Consider the following 19473-nt stretch of genomic DNA (forward strand, 5'->3'; position numbering starts at 1 on the left):
TGGGCAGATTCATGTCACCTAAATATTCAAAAGTTACTGTTCGGCACCAGGGTGATTCATTGGTGAGTGCAGTGTGGTACCTGCCCTGAGGACTTCAGTCTTTCTGCGGAAAGGAGGGGTATACAGTCAGCGGTACAGGGCATTAGAAGTAAGCAATATCGGGGTGCCTGGGTGGCTCAGTGGGTTAAGCCTCTGCCTTCGGCTCAGGTCATGATCCCAGGGTCCTGGGATCGAGCCCCGCATCGGGCTCTCTGCTCAGCATGGAGCCTCCTTCTCCCTCTCCATCTGCCTGTCTCTCTGCCTGCTTCTGCCTACTTGTGATTTCTCTCTCTGTCAAATAAATAAAATTTTTAAAAAATCTTAAAAAAGAGAAGTAAACAGTATAAAAGATGCAAGGTAAAAGTTACTAATACCCAGTGAGCAGTGATGAGAGCTGCTGGAGAATTTTCCAGAAGCTTCAGGAAGGAAGTATATGTAGCATTTGAATTAGGACTTGAAGGATATACAGAGAATTTTTCCTTATGGGTTCTGGAAATGTGTTGAGGCTGGAAAAGCATGAGAACATGGAAGTGTATAGTATGAGGAGGTGCAGTATGAGGAGGAGTGGGGGGGTATAATGACCCAGTACTGATAACTTGGCATAGGGTTTTTCCTACCTTGGTCCCGTTGGTATTTGGACCATGTTGTTCTTCACTCTTGTAGGGGACTGTCTGTTACAGTGCAGGGTGTTCCGGTGTATCCCTGGCCTTGGCTCCGTAGATAATTTCTGTAGAGCTGGTTTTTTTTATAATTATTTTATTTTATTTATTGGACAGACAGAGATCACAAGTAGGCAGGCACGCAGGCTCCCTGCGGGGAGAGCCCAATGCAGGGCTCTATCCCTGGATCCTGGGATCATGACCTGAGCTGAAGGCAGGGGCTTAACCCACTGAGCCATCCAGGCGCCCGAGAGAGAAGATTCTTAAGGCTGGCACGTGGCAGTTGTAGGGAGCTAAACTTGGTTTTACCTTGAAGTTAGTATCTAAAGGTAGAGTTAGGCTGAGTGCCCGCAGAAGTTGTGCAGGTCGAGGGCACACAGACCTTCACTCAGGGTCTGTAAAGAGGGGAAGCTGCTCTGGTTTGGTGTTCCTGTGGGTTGTCGGTACTTCGGGAAGTGACCTGTGTAATGTCAGTATGTTTCTCTCCTTGTCGCCGCCCCCCGCCCATAGTGGCAGGATTGGATGCTTTATAACGACAGATACCTGCGGTAGGAAACGTGTATTTCTTAGCCCTTTTGAAGTTTGCTTAAGTGTACCTGAGCAGTACTCTGCCTCTCATTTCGGGGGAAGGGATGAGAACTGTTCACATCCGTCAAGACGACACAGGAGTTTATTTGAAATCACAAGAGGAGAATTAATTATTAGCGGTTTGTGCTCCGTGACAGTGACTTTTTCTTTGTTTAAGCCCACGTACTGTGAAGTGTGAAGAACTTGGAATTCAGAATTCCGCGACCACACACAAGTTCATGGGTAACTGCTGGTGTGTGAGAGGTTGCTGTACAGACTACGGTATAGGGCAGCGGTTCTATTTTTTATAGTTTTATTGAGATACAATCCACATGCCATACGGGTCACGCATTGAAAGTGTACAGCTCAGTGGTTTTTAGCGTTTCAGGGTTGTGTTAACTGGCGCCAGTATCTGAATCCTAGAATAAATATCGTCATTTCCCCAAAAGAAACCCTGTACCCATGGGGAGGCACTGCCTACTCCCCTACCCTCGGAGCCCCCAGCCCTAAGCAGCCTCCAGTTTTGTTGTGTGTTTCTGTAGATACTCGGGACATTTCCCGTCCCCGGAATCCCTTAGTATGTGGTCCCTCGTGACAGGCAGAGCCTCTTCGCTGCCATCCACGTTGTAGCCTGTGTCCTGCTCCATTCCTTTTTGTGTGTGAGTAATGCTCCCTTGTTTGGATAATACTGCATTGAATTTAGTCTGCTTACCAGTTGACATTTAGATTGTTTTCTCTTTTGGCTCTTTTGACTAATGCTGCTAAGAACGTTTGTGTACAAGTTTGTGTGTGGACGTTGTGTTTTCATTTCTTTCTCCCGTATATATTCACCTTCATGGTGGAATTGCTGAGTCATGTGGTAACTCGCCATTTTGAGGAACACAGTGCTGCCGTGCTTTTTAATTTTTTTTTTAATTAAAAAAATTTTTTTTAATTTTTTTTTTTGAGAGAAAGAAAAAGTAGAAAGGAGAGGGAGAATTGGGGAGTCCTCCCCACTGAGCAGGGGCCCCATGCTGGGCTCCATCCCAGGAACCTAAGATCACGCCTGACCTGAGCTGAAGGCAGGCACTTAACCGACTGAGCCACCCAGGCGCCCCTGTGCCGTCATCTCACCTCGCAGAAACAGACAAGTGTGGATTCCACACGGTCCTGAATCTTGAAGGCGTAGGGCTGTGTAGGGGGTATTTAATTTATTTCAGTTAATTTATTTTTAAAGATTTTATTCATGTATTTGGAGAAAAAGAGACATGTGCACACGTGTGTAAGCTGGGGGAGGCGGAGAGAGAATCCCAAGCAGACTCTGTGCTGAGAGCTGAGCCCAGCTTGGGCCTCAGTCCCGTGACCTGGAACAGATCATGACCACAGCTGAAATCAAGAGTTGGATGTGGGGCGCCCGGTGGCTCAGTGGGTTAAGCCTCTGCTTTCGGCTCAGGTCATGATCTCAGGGTCCTGGGATCAAGCCCCACATTGATAAAGCCCCACATCTGGCTCTTTGCTCAACGGGGAGCCTGCTCCCACCCCCCACCGCCCCCGCCCACCTCTCTGCCTACTTGTGATCTCTGTCTACCAAATAAATAAATAAAATCTTTTTTTTTTTTTTTAACGATTTTATTTATTTATCAGAGAGAGAGGAGGGTAGAGAGCGAGCACAGGCAGACAGAATGGCAGGCAGAGGGAGAATCAGCCTCCCTGCCGAGCAAGGAGCCCGATGTGGGACTCGATCCCAGGACGCTGGGATCATGACCTGAGCCGAAGGCAGCTGCTTAACCAACTGAGCCACCCAGGCATCCCAATAAATAAAATCTTTAAAAAGAAAAAAAAAACGGACGCTTTAAGCAACTGAGCCCCCCCAGGCGGCCTGGGGGATATTTTATAAAAAGCTTCCTCTCCTTGGTTGAGAACTAGTTCTGTAATGGAAGGCATAGAGGATTTTGAGCCATTAGATTTGGGTTCCATCCTTTGGCTCTGAGCCTTAATTTTCTCAACTTTAAAATGGTAATAACAATTCTAGATCATAAAGGGTTATTTGGAAGGTCAAAAGAGGAATTAAAATTTGGTAAAGGACCCGTTTCTTTTTTTTTTTTTTTTTTTTAAAGATTTTATTTATTTATTTGACAGGCAGAGATCACAAGTTGTCAGAGAGGGAGAAGCAGGCTCCCCGCTGAGCAGAGAGCCTGACGCAGGGGCTTGATCCCAGGACCCCAAGATCATGACCTGAGCCGAAGGCAGAGGCCCAACCCGCTGAGCCACCCAGGCACCCCTAGGAGAAGTCTTTTCAACCCAGAGTCAGTATTTAAGAAAGAAACGCTGGAAGTATTCCGTTAGATTCAAAACAAAACGGTGCCTGTGATCAACATTAGTAACATTGCCCATGTGTGTGCGTGACCTGTAATGACAGGTACAGGGAGTAGAACCACGGGAAAGCGAGTGATGCTTGGGAGCCCTGAGATTATGGAGAAGGGAATCAACTGAGAAGATCTATGAATTAGTAATTGGTTTAATAAAACAGGACTGAAATCTTTAGTATATATTCTATATCCCGGCCCTGATCTGTATAAAGATACTGTGAAAGATTTTTATACAACAAAAATAAGTGAAAAAAGATATTCTTGGGGTGAGGTAGTGAGCACATTCTCTTTCTCAACAGATGTGGGTCTGAGTTAATTATTTATATCAGTAAACTTGTTTATATAAAACTACTGCCTTTGGGGGTGCCTGGGTGCCTCAGTGGGTAGCACCTCTGCCTTCGGCTCCCGTCATGATCCCAGGGTCCTGGGATCAAGGCCGCATTGGGCTCTCTGCTCAGCAGAGAGCCTGCTTCTTTCTCTCTCTGCCTGTCTCTCTGACTACTTGTGATCTCTCTTTCTGTCAAAATAATAGAATCTTTAAAAAAAAAAAGTACTTACTATCTTTGGGCTTTTCTTTTTTACTTGGTTCTCAAAATTGGCTTTAAACTTTTAATTGTAGATAAAATATCAGGGTGAATTATGGAGTGGGTTTGTTTGAATTGGTACTGTAACAGGTCAAAAACAGTCTTCTCAATCTTGACTGCTTCCCAGCCACTCTGTTTTCAGACCTTTCTAGAAATACTGAGAAGACACAGATACTTTTTGAATGGCTATCTAAGAATTCTACAGTATGGATGTGGCGTAATCTTAATTACTTTTTTTTATATGATTAAAAAAAAATTATTTATTTATTTGACAGAGAGAGCGCACAAGCAGGGGGAGCAGGAGTGGGAGAAGCTCAGCCTGGAGCCCAATGTGGGGCTCATTCCCAGGACCCTCACATCAGGACCTGAGCTGAAGGCATATGCTTAACCACCCAGGCACCCCTAATGAGTTTCTTTCTTTCCTTTTCTTTTTTTTTTTTTTAGGATTTTATTTATTTATTTAACAGAGATCACAAGCAGGGGGAGAGAGAGAGAGAGAGAGAAGCAGGCTCCCTGCTGAGCAGAGATCCTGAAATGGGGCTCTATCCCAGGACCCTGCGATCATGATCTGAGCTGAAGGCAGAGGCTTAACCCACTGAGCCACCCAGGCCCCCCAACCATTGAGTTTCTTATTAAAGACCATTTAGGTGGTTCCAGGCTTTCCCTGTTAGCAGTAATATTGTTAATCAGTTTCTAGAAAGGAAATTGCAAAGGGGTGCCTGACTGGCTCAGTCTGAGCAGTGTGTGATTCTTGATCTTAGGATTGTGAGTTCAAGCCCCACGTTGGGTTTAGAGCTTCCTTTAAAAAACGGGGGAAGGGTGGGGATTGCAGAGTCAGAAGGTTGTTGAATATGTGTAATGTTGTTAGTCCTTTCCAGATTGCCCTGCATAAAGGGTGTACCAGTTAGAGTTTCGCACCGCGGATGAGCGTGCTGTTGGTGCACGGCATCACCTTCACAGCGAGTCATTGCCGGTCTGACGGGAGACGAGCGAGCATTCAGAGTGGATGCGACTGGGTGCTCCGCTGGGTTTCCCTGTTCTTTAACTGCCTATTCCTTTTACTCCTTTTCCTATTACCTCTTGGTCCAGAACTCTTTTTGGAGGCCTGTGTATTAGAGAAGTTAGCCCTTTCCCTGTGTTGGTTACGGTTATACTCTCAGAGACACAGGATGGGAGAAAGAACGCAGGCTTGGAAGCTGGAGGCTTGGAAGCTGGAGGCTTGGAAGCTGGAGGGCCCGCGTTTGTGTCCCATCTCTGCAGTGCGTTCGTGGTGTGACTGGGGGGAACTCGCCTTTCGTTTGTCTGCATCCCGCCGCTGAGTAAGTGTGATGTCCACCTCGTAGAGAAGTTGTGGAACAAATACAGGGCTTCGTGACTATCCAGAGAGCCTGGGTGTTTCGCCAGCTCATCTGTCATGTGAGACCTTGAACTTGGCCCTGTTGAATATGAAGTTACAGGACTCCTAGGATGCTCTTCTTCCTGAAATGTTTCCCTTCTGCACAGTTTTTATCTAGGGTGGTTGCTGCTGGGTGGTGGTGGCTTTTTTTAAAAAAATATTTTACTTATTTGACAGAGCGAGTGAGCATGAGTGAGTGGAGAGCACAAGCTGGGAAGTGGGGAGAGGGGCTGGGGGGCAGAAGCGGACTCCCCACTGAACAGGGAGCCCAACATGGGGCTCTGTCCCAGGACCCCAGGATCTAATGTTGTCCTTTCTTTTTTTAAAGATGTTATTTATTTGAGGGATGCCTGGTTGGCTCAGTTCATTAAGAGGTTGTCTTCAGCTCGGTTGTGATCCCAGGGTCCTGGGATTGAGTTCACATCAGGCTCTCTGGCAGGGAGCCTGCTTCTCCCTCTCACTCTGCCTGCTGCTCCCTTGCTTGTACTCGCTCTCTTTAGCAATGAATAAATAAAATCTTTTTTAAAAAAAGATAGATTGAGAGAGCACACAAGCCAGGGGGAGAGGGAGAAGCATTCTCCCTGCTGAGCAGGAAGCCCCATGGTGGGCCTCATTTCTGGGACCCTGGGACCACAGCCTGAGCTGAAGGCAGATGCTTAACCAGTTGAGCCACCGGGTACCCCTCATGGTGTCATTTTCTTTCTTTCTTTCTTTCTTTTTTTTAATATTTTATTTATTTATTTGACAGAGATCACAGGTAGGCAGAGAGGCAGGCAGAGAGAGAGGAGGAAGCAGCTCCCCACTGAGCAGGGAGCCCGATGTGGGTCTCGATCCCAGAACCCTGGGATCATGACCTGAGCCAAAGGCAAGGCTTAACCCACTGAGCCACCCAGGTGCCCAATGGTGTCATTTTCTAGTTAAAATTTCCTCTATAAACTTTGCAGACAGAGTGCTACCCTGAGAATAAAGTGAGTAAGTTTGTGTTTCCTTCTCAAGGAGCAGCACCTTGAAGGCTATCTCACTACGTTTTCAGTCCTCAGAGAGTGGTGGTGTATGACCCGTGCTAGATTCTCAACAGATGCCTGATGAGTTATCTCCTGAGTGGCTGTTCTGTAATTTTCCTTGTCATCGGACCTTATGGCACACATTATATCAACTTTTTGAGAATGAATGTTTTGGGGGTCCTCAAGACTCGACCTCCTCGACCTCAAGCCATGGTCGATGATGTGCTAGGACTAAGCGTGTAGTTGTACTTAGGGCTGTGATTTATTACAGTGAAAGGATACAGAGCTAAACCAGCAAAGGAAAAAAGATAGCAATAAACCAGGTGCAGGCGGCTGTGTGTGTGAAATGGTGCCGGCCAGGGAGGGTCATAAGAGATTTAGTGCCCGAGGGTTTTGCTGGGGCTGGTCACAGAGGTACTGTCTGCCCAGCACATCCCAGTATTCAAGACTCCTAGAAGGAAAACAGGTGTTTACCATAAACCACATTGTTTACGCAAACAGTTGAGGGGCAGGGAGCCATTCTTATCTGGGAATGGTGGGAAGCCTTCCAAAATTCAAGTTTCCAGATGCCAGCCAAGGGTCCACTTTGCAAGCAGATCTTTCTAAAGTTAGCATTCTCAAGCCTGTTGTGTTAATTCTTCTGCACAGACCATCATTCAAGTTTAAGGTATTTTACTCAGGCAAGACATAGCTTCAGATGATTGAAAATTTCTATAGTTACTTAGTAGTCCTTTCTAGAATACATGATTACCTGTATATTCAGACACGAAAGTGTCACATTTGTTTCCAGTGGTTTAGTCCTCTGCACAGTGTATAGGTACTTGTGTCCATTACATGGACACTGGTGCCCGTCCTGCACCTTGTCATCTTACTTTCTCTGTTTTTGTTCGTATACAGCAATCACTGCATTTATCTTTTTCATGTCCTCTTAGCACTTCTGGGTGATTAGTGCTCCAAATACTCCAAACCTTAGGGACACAAAAGAATGCAGGATGGGGCCAAATGTTCTACCTAGTGTCTGCTAGCCCCTCCCCCCCTTTTTAAGAGTAGTTTCAGGTTTACTTTCAGGTAGAATGGAAAGCACAGAGTCCCTGTACACTCTGCCCACAGGCCTCCTCCCCATGCATAGGATCACCCGCTATCAGCATCTCGGTGGTTTGTTACAGTGAGTGGCCTGAGACCTACAGTGACACATCATTATCAGCCCGTCCATGGTTTTTACTTTAGGGTTCACTTGTGGTATACATTCTGTGGATTTTGACCAGTGTGTAGTGACATGTATCCAACATCAGAGTATCACACGAAATAGTTTCACCACCCTAAAAATCCCTTTTATCTTATTTTTTAATTAAATATTTTAATTTATTTATTTGACAGAGAGAGCACAAGTAGGCAGAGGAAGAGGAAGAAGCAGGCTCTCCGTTAAGCAGGGAGCTCGATGTAGGGCTCTATCCCAGGACCCCCAGGATCATGACCTGAGCTGAAGGCAGCCACTTAACCAACTGAGTCACCAGGCGCCCCCTATCTTATTTTTTGGATGTGAACCCAATTGTTTGTAGAGACTTTCAGCTTTCTTAAATCAGTGTGTCTTATGTTCACCACTCTAACTCCTAAAGATTTTTTTTATTTAGTAGAACAGAGAGAGTGTGCATGGGGCTGGGGGTGGTGTGGGGTAGAGGGAGAAGGGGGAAGCAGGCTCACCTCTGAGTAGGGAGCCTGAAGCCGAGCTGGGTCCCAGGACTTGAGCCAAAGGTAGAGGCTTAACCAGCTGAGCCACTCAGGCGCTCCTTATTTTGTAGCTTCTGCAAAAGCTTTTGCAAGGTAGAAATAGGTTTTAAATAAACTAAGCCCGATGCAAGTTTTTTCTTATTTAAGAAGATTAAATGTAATGAAGTTGCATTTACTACCATTTACGTTTCTTGATAAGTTGAGGAAATCGTAGAAGACTGGGTGCTCTAAATGTTGGGGTCAGAAAGTCATCTAAACAGCTTTCCAAGTTTCTTAGGGGGTTGCTAATTTTCCGTTGAAGTCTCTGCATCAACTGTTAGGGGAGAACAGTTGGTGCTAATTAGTATCTGATTCCTTAGCAGGGGATTTGGGGCGTTCCAGATTGTAAACTGTCTGACTCTGTCTGAGAATAACAGACTTTTGGGGTCTTTTTACTCATCTGTTTATTTTTAACTCACTAAAAGAAATCTGAACTTTGGGTAGTATCCTAGGCCTCGAGAAGAGAGAAACCTTAATTTTGTTTTTAAGCTGAATATGTGACATGCCAGAGGATACAGACTTTCTACATTTTACAACAGCGGTGACAGTGTATTTTAGGGAACATATTTACAAGTGTTGCATTCTTAGAAATAATTCAGTGACTATTTGGAAAAATAATTACCTCCCTTCCCAGATGATACGTATCTCTCATCTTCCCACATTGAATTCTCATTCTGTCTTGGTTAAGTCTTTTCTTGGACACTATGAACATAAGTTTTTTCCTTTTAAAAAGTTATTTTTTGACTATATTTAAAAATTTTATTCATTTGAAAGAGAAGAGCACAAGCGAGGCAGATTCCCCACGGAGCTGCAAGCCTGATCTGGGGTTCCATCTCAGCTCTTGGGGAGATCATGACCTGAACCTCACAGACACCCCATCTTTTAACTTTTAAAACTAGTGTGGTTGGGATCTCTCTTTCTTTTCTTTTTTTTTTTTTTTTTAAGATTTTATTTATTTGCGGGGTGCCTGGGTGGCTCAGTGGGTTAAAGCCTCTGCCTTCAGCTCAGGTCATGGTCCCAGAGTCCTGGGATCGAGCCCCATATCGGGCTCTCTGCTCAGCGTGAGCCTGCTTCCCCCACCCCCTCTCTCTGCCTACTTGTGATTTCTAGCTGTCAAATAAATAAATAAATCTTTGAAAAAAAAAAAGATTTTATTTATTTGACAGAGATCACAAGTAGACAGAGAGAGGAAAGCAGGCTTCCCCCTGAGCAGAGAGCCCTGGGCAGAACTCGATCCCAGGACCCTGGGATCATGACCTGAGCCAAAGGCAGAGGCTTCAACCCATTGAGCCACCCAGATGCCCAGGATCTCTATTTCAATGTAAAAATCACAGATTCATTGTCACACACGTTCTTTAGATCTTAAAGATTTTTTTTGAAATTCAGATTTAAGGTTTTTAGAGAAACTTTGAGCGGACTTTTTTTTTTTTTTTTTTTTTTAAGAAAAGATTTTATTTATTTATTTGACAGACACAGATCACAAGTAGGCAGAGAGGCAGAGAGAGAGGAGGAAGCAGGCTCCCTGCTGAGCAGAGAACCCTACGTGGGGCTCGATCCCAGGACTCTGGGATCATGACCGGAGCCAAGGCAGAGGCTTTAACCCACTCAGCCACCCAGGCGCCCAAGAAACTTTGAGCGGACTTTAAGAGTTAAAGGTTTTTCCCTCTAACTTAGTTTTTCAGTGGCAGAGAACATCTGAGTATGTTCCAAATGTGGTTGAGTTTACTAGATCTAAAGGTGACACTGCCACTTCCTAATCTCCACGTTTCTCCTGGTCTCAGGCAGTTGTGCAGACTTTATATAGAAGCACACACACGGTGCTGCCTTTGGGCTCTGCAGCCCTAACTTCATTTGCAGCAAGAGGAGACCCAGCAGTATAGGGTACTGGTGAGGTCATGTGAGCTTTAAATAGTCGCTGGCTCTGGAAATAAGGACAGCATGATTTAGGGGAAAGGCTAGAACTCAATGGCCTTAGGCGTTCTGGCTTCTCTTTGCATTGGAGACCGTGATCCGGTTGCAATAGTGGCGGCGGGAGTCCTGTGGTATGTGCCTGAGGCTTACAAAGGCCTCAGCTTGTTTGAAAGCCAGTCGGGGGAGTGTTTTCAGGCTATATGACACTAAAGTTTATGGAAAGGAAGTGATGTAAGCTAAGGAAATTTCAACTTAGAAAACAGGATGAAACGGAGACGAGATACTTGATACAGGGATATAAGCTGGCAGATGGTTATGTAAGAAGTTTAGAGGCTGCTTATGCTGAGAATTAAGATGGAAAATTATCCAAGGTATTCTCCAAAGTAATTGCTCATGTCTTTGTCACTTTACTAGGTCAAGAGCACTTTATCGTTTATCTAATGCACTCTTTACACTAACTTTATGGAAAAGGCAGAAATCTAAGTTTTACAGAGAGGAAAATCGAGGCCTAGAGATGAAATGTTTGTCCTCAAGGTCACTTAGTACGGTGGGATTGGTGGGACTGGGAAAACGGGAGTCCCGGGTTAGCTGAATACACATCAGAAATCAGCAGGAGTGACAGAGTGATCTGTGGGGTGCCTGGGTGGCTCAGTGGGTTAAGCCCCTGCCTTCGGCTGGGGTCATGGTCTCAGGGTCCTGGGATCGAGCCCTGCATCGAGCTCTCTGTTCAGCAGGGAGCCTGCTTCCCTCTCTCTCTCTCTCTGCCTGCCTCTCTGCCTACTTGAGATCTCTGTTTGTCAAATAAATAAATAAAAATCTTCCAAAAAAAAAAAAAAAAAAAAGAGTGATCTGTGGGTTGAGCAGAGGGTCTCCAAAGCTCTCTATAATATGTAAAGAATTGGATGTGGGAGGGGAAAAAAAAGAATTGAATGTAAGACGGTATGAGCTGCTTTATTCCAGAGAAGTGGTGTCTCCACAGGGGAATGGGGTTGGGGGTCATAGAACAGAAAGCACTGTCCTGGTTTCCTTCTGCTCTCAAGTCCAGTAGTACAGAAACCTTGTCTTCCCAACTCTACCGTCACAAGAGAGCCATGTCTGGTAGAGGTCTTGTTCTTCAGTATAATGGGAGAATCAAAAATGCATAGTAAAAGGGTAACATAAGAGAAGCTGCTAATCGGTATGAGAATTTTTTTTTTTTTTAAGATTTTATTTATTTGACAGAGATCACAAGTAGGCAGGTGCTGGGCTGGGGGTGGGGAAGCAGGCTTCCCCAATGAGCAGAGAGCCCGAAGTGGGGCTCAATCCCAGGACCCTGGGGTCATGACTGGAGCGGAAGGCAGTGGCTCAGTGGGTTAAGTGTCTTGCCTTTGGCTCGGGTCATTATCCCAGGGTCCTGGAATTGAGCCCCATATCGGGGCTTCCTGCTCAGTGTGGCAGCTGCTTTGCCCTCTGCCCCTCCCCCCACTTGTGAACTTTTGTTCTCTCTCTCAAATAAATAAAATCTCTCTCTTTTTTTTTAAAGATTTTATTTATTCATTTGACAGACAGAGATCACAAGTAGGCAGAGAGAGAGGAGGAAGCAGGCTCCCCGCTGAGCAGAGAGCCCGATGCGGGGCTCGATCCCAGGACCCTGGAATCATGACCTGAGCCGAAGGCAGAGGCTTTAACCCACTGAGCCACCCAGGCACCCCTAAATAAAATCTCTTAAAAAAATACTTGAGTGAGCCACCCAGGCACCCCTAAATAAAATCTCTTTAAAAAATACTTGAGTATATATCATTTGCTAGATATTTTGGGAATTAGCAAACTTGATTAATTCTTTCAAAGAATGAATTAATTGCTGGCGCGTCTGGGTGGCTCAGGGGGTTAGGCCTCTGCCTTTGGCTCCAGTCATGGTCTCAGGGTCCTGGGTTCCATCCCCATGTAGGACTCTCTGCTCAGCGGGAAGCCTGCTTCCTCCTCTCTGCCTGCCTCTCCACCTACTTGTGATCTCTTTTCTCTCTCTCTCTCTGCCAAATAAATAAATAAAATCTTTAAAAAAAAAAAAAAGGATAACTTGCTTGCAGTAAACTAATAAGTATGATGTGGTTTGTGTTCTGATTTAATTATCTCTTGAGAGATAATATTTAATTTACACAACCAGTTGCGCTAAGCATAACCTTCCGTACCTCTAGGTTTATGAAAGTGCCATACATACTAAATGTGAATGATTCACAAGTAGAGAAGTCTCTTGGTATCCCAGTGCCCCCAAAATAATTTTGGTATTTCATTTTGGATTCTGTCTCCCCGCCTGCCCCCCTCCAACACCTGTAATTAATACAAATGTAATGTAGATGCTGCGGTTGGTGCACACCCAGATCAGTGAGGGTTCAAGAGAGTGGCCAGTCTTAACGGTGTGGAAGGAAAGATGGGGAAGAATCCTAGAGGACGTGAAGATTAGCTGTTAACTTGGTTCTTGACACTTGTCCACGTCTCCCGGGCCGGGGGAGCAGAACAAAGGGCAGAAGTATGACGTTTTTGTTGCACTTAACAATGCTGTGACTGGATCCACAGGTAGGAGAGGACAGGCGAGACAAGTATCTAGTCTTTCTGAAATAGCAAATGGCCTGGGATTCTTGGTGTTGTGGCTTAGCCACTGACATAGTACCCCAGTGTAGACACAACAGCCAGACAAATAAAAATCTCTTGTCTGATTAGGAATAAAAAACGAGAGAGCTCTGTCCTTCTTGTAAAAAGTTTCTCTTTTACGTGGTAGACCGTGGTATATGGCTCTGATACGACAGGCATGAGGGGACATAAGGGAATGCGGTGTGATGGACTCAGTTTAATTTTTTTGTTATAGGCAGTTGTTTGGAAATGTAAAAATGCAGAGCATTGGCGTGTCGTTGCTCTAGTTTCCTCTGGGTGATTAATTGTTGGGGTGATAAAGATCGGAACTTAGAAGTGCCCATATTGAAAGAAGCATTAATTTCTCTTGGCCCCTCCAGCTTAGAAGTACCTTGCTTGCCTCTCCTCTCTTTTGTATGGCTCGTAGCGTACAGCGTGCGACAAGTGTGTCCTCGTAGTTGCTGACATTTCTGTGTTCAGACTCAGTCCCGTGCCCCCATGTGACTTCCCTTCCTGAGATGTGTGGTTCATACGCTCTTAACCCAAGAGCAGAAAAGCCGCCTCGTTTCCCAGAAGGCACCTTGAACTTGACTTCAGAATATTCTCACTGAAAAGGGATGGAACTGAGCAGACAGGACATGGTTAGAAGGAAAGTGTCTGTCTGATTGCCTAAAAAACTGTTGAGGTACGTAATAGCCATCTGTGCTTCAAATCCCCAGGATTGGCATGTATGTAACGTTCCAGGAGAGAATTACTAACCGTATCCGATTGAGATCAAAATCTGGTTTGTTGTCCGAGAGCTCAACCTGATGGATCTTCAATGAAACAGCTTTTCTAGGGAGGAAACGGGTTCGGGCACCACTGCTGCGGCTGCAGTGTTTGCCTTCTTTGTCGTTCGCTCTTCCTCTGTCCCCCTGTGCGCACCTGCACGGTCTCGCCGTTCTTCCTGTCCATCGCTTGAGTCACCTGGAGAATCTGTTAGTGTTTAGTCGCGTAAAGATGAGATCAACCCAAGGGACATCCTCTGGACGCTAACTACTCTTCATTCTCTCCTTCTCTTAGGTGACAGAGCTGAACGAGCCACTGTCCAATGAAGAGAGAAACCTCCTGTCCGTGGCCTACAAGAATGTAGTCGGGGCACGCCGTTCTTCCTGGAGGGTCATCAGCAGCATTGAGCAGAAGACCTCCGCCGATGGCAACGAGAAGAAGATAGAGATGGTCCGTGCTTACCGTGAGAAGATCGAGAAGGAGCTGGAGGCGGTATGTCAGGATGTGCTGAGCCTGCTGGATAACTACCTGATCAAGAATTGCAGCGAGACCCAGTACGAGAGCAAAGTGTTTTACCTGAAGATGAAAGGGGACTATTACCGCTACCTGGCCGAAGTCGCCACCGGAGAGAAGAGGGCGACCGTCGTGGAGTCCTCTGAGAAGGCCTATAGCGAAGCGCACGAGATCAGCAAGGAGCACATGCAGCCCACTCATCCCATTAGATTAGGCCTGGCTCTTAACTACTCCGTTTTCTACTACGAGATCCAGAACGCCCCGGAGCAAGCCTGCCACTTGGCCAAGACCGCCTTTGATGACGCCATCGCCGAGCTCGACACTCTGAACGAGGACTCCTACAAGGACTCCACTCTCATCATGCAGCTCCTCCGCGACAACCTCACGCTCTGGACAAGCGATCAGCAAGACGACGACGGCGGCGAAGGCAACAATTAAGGCCCCCAGGTGGACTGGCAGCGCCCGCTGATGCTACTACTGCAGTCTTTATTTTTTCCCATGAGCTGGGGGTCGGGTGGGGGAGGGAAAGGGAGGGATGACCTTCCTAGGGAGAAGCCCACGACCTGTCCTGTCTTTGATCGCCTCTTTGACATTTTTGCCAAAATACCACTAGTGGAAAGTCAGGCTAGCTGTGCTCGTATTGGAATAGCAGCCTCACACTGGCGTCTGGACTGTTCTGTAGATGGAATGCAGGCGGAGCTGTCTGTCTTTAATCTAACTTATTGCTAGAGAATAGGGTTTTAAGACGAAAAGAAAACTGAAACGGGATTGGCCCTCATTCAGTGAGTTCTGTGGTTCCAGTAAGGATTTGTATGTACATACACTCTTGTCTTACGTTTTGGGTACTCTTGTCTCATCTGTTCTAGCTGTGCGTTTCTTTTCAGGGTGTACTCGACCAGCCATGGACTAGTGTAAATCCCGAACGGACAGACTTGGAACATAAGGCGTGTTTATCCTTATGGTTTAGGCCTGGCCAGTTTCCCGAGTCTCGGATTAGCTGACAGTATTAACACTAAATTGCAGTTTACAGTATTTCTACATGACAGCCATACGTAACATCAAGCCATTGATTGTGTATTTTCCTTTGCTAGTTTACTTTGGCTTTACATCCATAGTCAGCCTTATCCAGGTTGGGTTTTGCTGTTCGCTGTCTCCCAGGCCACAAGGCTTGCCTGAGGGGAATCACAGCTCCTTTTAGGTTTTGGTTATTAGGTGCTTGGCTGGTGGCTGTGGGATTTGTACCCTTCTTCCTCTTAACTCAAATCCACTGCAAAAATGATGAATCACTTTAATAGAAACGTTTAAACACCACAAAAATAGAGAAAATTCAGGTCTGTATGTCATTGATTGTGTTGATATTTTCAGAGAACTCCTGATTTTTAAGCTGCCATGCTCCTTCCTCAGGGATCACGCTGCCATCACTCTGGAGTGTTCCCGCTGGACCTTTTGCTGGTGGCTCTCGGGACGGTGGAGACGCCGTTGAGCTGGAGAAGCTGGGCAGTCATCTTGAGGAAGGTTGTGGTGCAGTGTGTGGAAATTCAGGTGCTAGAAGCTTACTGGTAGAAAAACCCAAAAGGAAGGGAAGAGCTCTTCTGTTCATAAGCACGCTGTCCGATTTCGGGAGCCTCGTAAGCATGTCCGTTTTTCCTCCCCGAAAACACTCCTTCCCTAAGCAGTTGCTGTAGGAAAACGAACTAAAGGCATTATCAGATAATAAATCACTCCTATTTGACCAAGACTTTTTCTACATTTTTTTTTTCTTTTTAATGAAAGCATCAAAGCGAGAGAGTCCTTTCTCTCTTGTACAGTTGACACATGCTCTGGAATCGAAGGAAACTACATTGCTGTTTCCACAAATTTGTTCTCAGTTTAGCCTTAGGTCCTTCATTCTTATTTTGGAAAAATCTGTCTGAAAAACGTGACCTGTTGAGTGTGTGTTCAGCCTTTTTTTTACAAGACCAGAAGCGGTGTGAACTCCCGAGATACGGAGGTAGTAACGCCAGACTCGCTTTGTTTGTTGCTGCGGTTTAGTCAAGGAGAGGTATGAGGAATAATTGAGGAAACACTGACCATTGCTTTTTGCAGTTTACCAAAATCGGACTTAAGAGTTGGGAAATGAGTATGTGTGACAGGATCCAGGTGACCGTGAGGACGAGAACAGTGATGCCCTGTAGCATGGCACAGTCTACCCAGCGTGACTTTCCTTAGAAGGTTCCCTCCATACGCTAGAGCAAAAGTCCCAATTAACTGAACCCTAGCAGAACTAGAAGAGAGCTGTACAGCTTTTGTGCCATCACCGGGGCCCTAAAGTCAATGCCATGGATGGGAAGTGGGGGGGGGGGGGGGGGGGGGGGTAGGTGGGGGCTTTCCTTAACTTATCTTCATGTCCAGTGAGCAGTGTTTTGTCCTTCCTTGTAGCCTTTGGAAATGATTTACTGGAATTACAAAACCTATTTTTTCTTTTAAATTTCAGCTTTGGCTCTGGCTGCTTTTTAGAATAATGCAAGATACCAGTTATACCTGAGGGCTAAAAATGAAGAGGGAACGGGAGACTTGATATTTAAGCAGCTTGAATGGTTTCTTTTCTTTTCTTTATTTTTAAAGAAATGCACTTGCCTCTGATACTGTCTCTCCAGTGAAATGATTACTCCTCCATTACTCTATTGATACAATATTGTGCATGCTAGTGTTGTATTTCTATACAGTAGCTTGAAATTTATTAACTTATACTGTAGGTGTTATGTATTCCTATGACAAAAAAAAAATTAAGTCTTCAAATTTTTTAAAGTTTTTTTAATTTAATTTTTCCTTTGGGGGTACAGTTTGCTCTACCAAATAGTGATCGTAACAAATTGATCTGTTTTGGATGTTGCTATAGTGACATGCAGTTATATATTTTGTTTTTGGGGGGGGGGGAGCAAAAGAAACACCAGTGTTAGCTTAATCTTAATGTCTGGTGTTTGTCATGGTGAAATTATAACTATTAATTACAGTGTAGGAGAACAATGACTATGTTCTCTGAACGAGCCTTTGTGCTTTTTGTCATGTTATGCAGTGAACTATTTTTAAGGTCTAATCAGTGATGATTTTTCCAACTCCGTGTTTCTCTAAGGAATTATTTCACACACGGACCATTCTTAGCAGTTTTCCTCAGTGATGGAATATCCTGAATGTGAGTCAGTATGTAGCTGTCGTACATTGAGCAAATAAACTTACAGATCTGATGTCAGTGCCACTTAGTTTTATTTAAATGACTTTAATTGCCCTTTGTTTCCCGAGGGTTGGTGGGACTGGGGGCAGGGGACATCCCTGTCTTGGAAAGTACCTAGAACTGGGGGGGTCAGACCCGGGTTTGCTGACCTTGAAAAATCATTGCACCTTCTGGGCCAGTGTTTCTCCTGCAGAATGAGCACGTGCAGGTAGATCTCAAAAGGCCTATCCAGGGGTGTGATCTGTGAGAAGCACAGACCTGAGTTTGAGTTATGGCTCCTGTCAGTCTTGGGCAAATTCTGAAACTTCTGAGCTTTGGGGTGTAGGTCTAAATGGAAACCGGGTCATGTGCCTGGTTCAGTCTCCCAGGGAGGCGCCCGGTATTGTTGGAGATCTCATTAAGTCTTAGCTGAGGTGGTGCTCTGCGTTGAAAATGTTCATAAATAAATGGTCTTGGGTCTAGTGCCTCAGCTGGTGAGGCCTGAGCTCTCAGGAGCGTTGCTGTTGCTGGTGGCAGCTGTCAGAGTGTGCCCACCGCATGAATCACGTCCCTGGGTGTGGGGGTGTTCTGCCTCGATCATTGTGGGGAGGGATATTTATCTATAGGGAGGAAAAATGCCAAGGTGAAGGCTTTCTTCTGTCACCTTGGGTGTGCTCCAGCAAAGGGGTGGGGGTATTTGAAAGAGGGTGGCTTTTTAATTTTGGGGTAATCAGAATTCACATTGTAGGAATAATGATTTGTGCAAACCAAGTTTTTGCCACGTACTGGATGATTTCACCTGTGTTGGCTCCTTTGTTGCTCACAACCACCCCGAGTGCCACCATGGGCACAGCTGCGGATAGAGAAGTGGTAGATGTGCCTAAGTTCCTACGATGTCAGAGCCCTAGTCCTGGGCCTTCCTGAGCCTTGCCTACAGGCTGCTTCTCTTCAGCCAGGAGACTAAAAAACTGAGTGGCAGCCACCATTCAGCACGCGGTGACAGCTCATTCAGTGTGGGAGTTATTGAGGGTAGAGAGATGATCAGACGACATCTTCCCAACGGGACAGTACACAGGCGGGCAACACCAGGGCGGTCCCATCACTGGCTCAGCAAAGCTCAGCAGGAAGAAGGGTGGCTTCTGGAAGTTCGCTGCCGTTAACACTCTTGTTTCCACCTTATCTTCCCGTTTTTTATGAGTGTCTGAAAATTGACAGAAGATCAGAAATTGCCCAGAATACTTCCACGTACACTTAAATTTGTCCTAGGACAAAATGCTCTGTTGGTGCATTTCTATCCAGTTGGAATAGTTCCCCTTCACGCAGTGGTTCTTAAACTTTACAGGACCCCTTTACAAACTCTTTAAGAGCTTTTGCCTACCCCCGGGGGAGGGTGGGGTGTATCAAAAAACAGAAATTAAAAATACTCATTTCTTTAAAAATAATAGAAACCCATTACATGTTGTGATAAGTAACCGTTTTGGGGTGCCTGGGTGGCTCAGTATGTTAAACGTCCCAATTCTGGATTTCGGCTCAGGACTGTGAGCCCCGCATCGGGCTCCACAGTGGGCGTGGAGCCTGCTTACAATTCTCTCTCCTTCTGCCCCTCCCCAAAAAAGGAAAGAGGAGCATTGTTTTACTGCTAGAGGTTAGCTGGACTCGGTGTACCCGCAGTTGCCCTCCCTCCATTGTTTTGTTTGTTTGTTTGTTTGTTTGTTTAAAGATTTTATTTATTTACTTGAGAGAGAGCATGAACGAGGAGAAGGTCAGAGAGAAGCAGACACCCCATGGAGCTGGGAGTCCGGTGCGGGACTCGATCCTGGGACTCCAGGATCATGACCTGAGCCGAAGGCAGTCGTCCAACCAACTGAGCCACCCAGGCGTCCCTCCATTATGTTTTTTGAGCTGAACTATTTGGAAAGAAAAAAAAAAAACCCTGACATCACAATGATAAGTAGTTGGACACGGGTGGCCCCAAAGAGTTCAAGTTCTAATTCAGAAACTGCACAGTGCCCCATGTACGGTACCGGTGATTGTGGGTCTCCTTAGCGTACTCCAGAACATAAAGCGAACTGGTAGCGGGAAGCAGTTAAACGGTGGGTGACGGGGGAGCAGAGCAGAGT

The 19473-nt window shown here is 45.8% G+C and overlaps 1 protein-coding gene across 2 annotated transcripts in view; it reads left to right on the plus strand.

The window, feature by feature from the left end:
- The window catches only part of YWHAG (tyrosine 3-monooxygenase/tryptophan 5-monooxygenase activation protein gamma), a 29783-nt gene extending 13600 nt beyond the window's left edge, over positions 1-16183 (plus strand). The window contains exons 2-3 of one of the 2 annotated variants that reach the window (XM_059414655.1): positions 13945-14610; positions 15568-16183. In XM_059414655.1, the coding sequence (XP_059270638.1) occupies positions 13945-14601 (657 nt within the window). In that variant the 3' untranslated portion in view covers positions 14602-14610; positions 15568-16183. Of the gene's footprint in view, positions 1-13944 lie in introns of both variants that reach the window. The other variant, XM_059414654.1, reaches the window with a different exon arrangement.
- The last annotated feature ends 3290 nt before the right edge of the window (positions 16184-19473 follow it).

Source organism: Mustela nigripes, chromosome 11 (assembly GCF_022355385.1).
Source record: "Mustela nigripes isolate SB6536 chromosome 11, MUSNIG.SB6536, whole genome shotgun sequence".
Classification (NCBI taxonomy): domain Eukaryota; kingdom Metazoa; phylum Chordata; class Mammalia; order Carnivora; family Mustelidae; genus Mustela; species Mustela nigripes.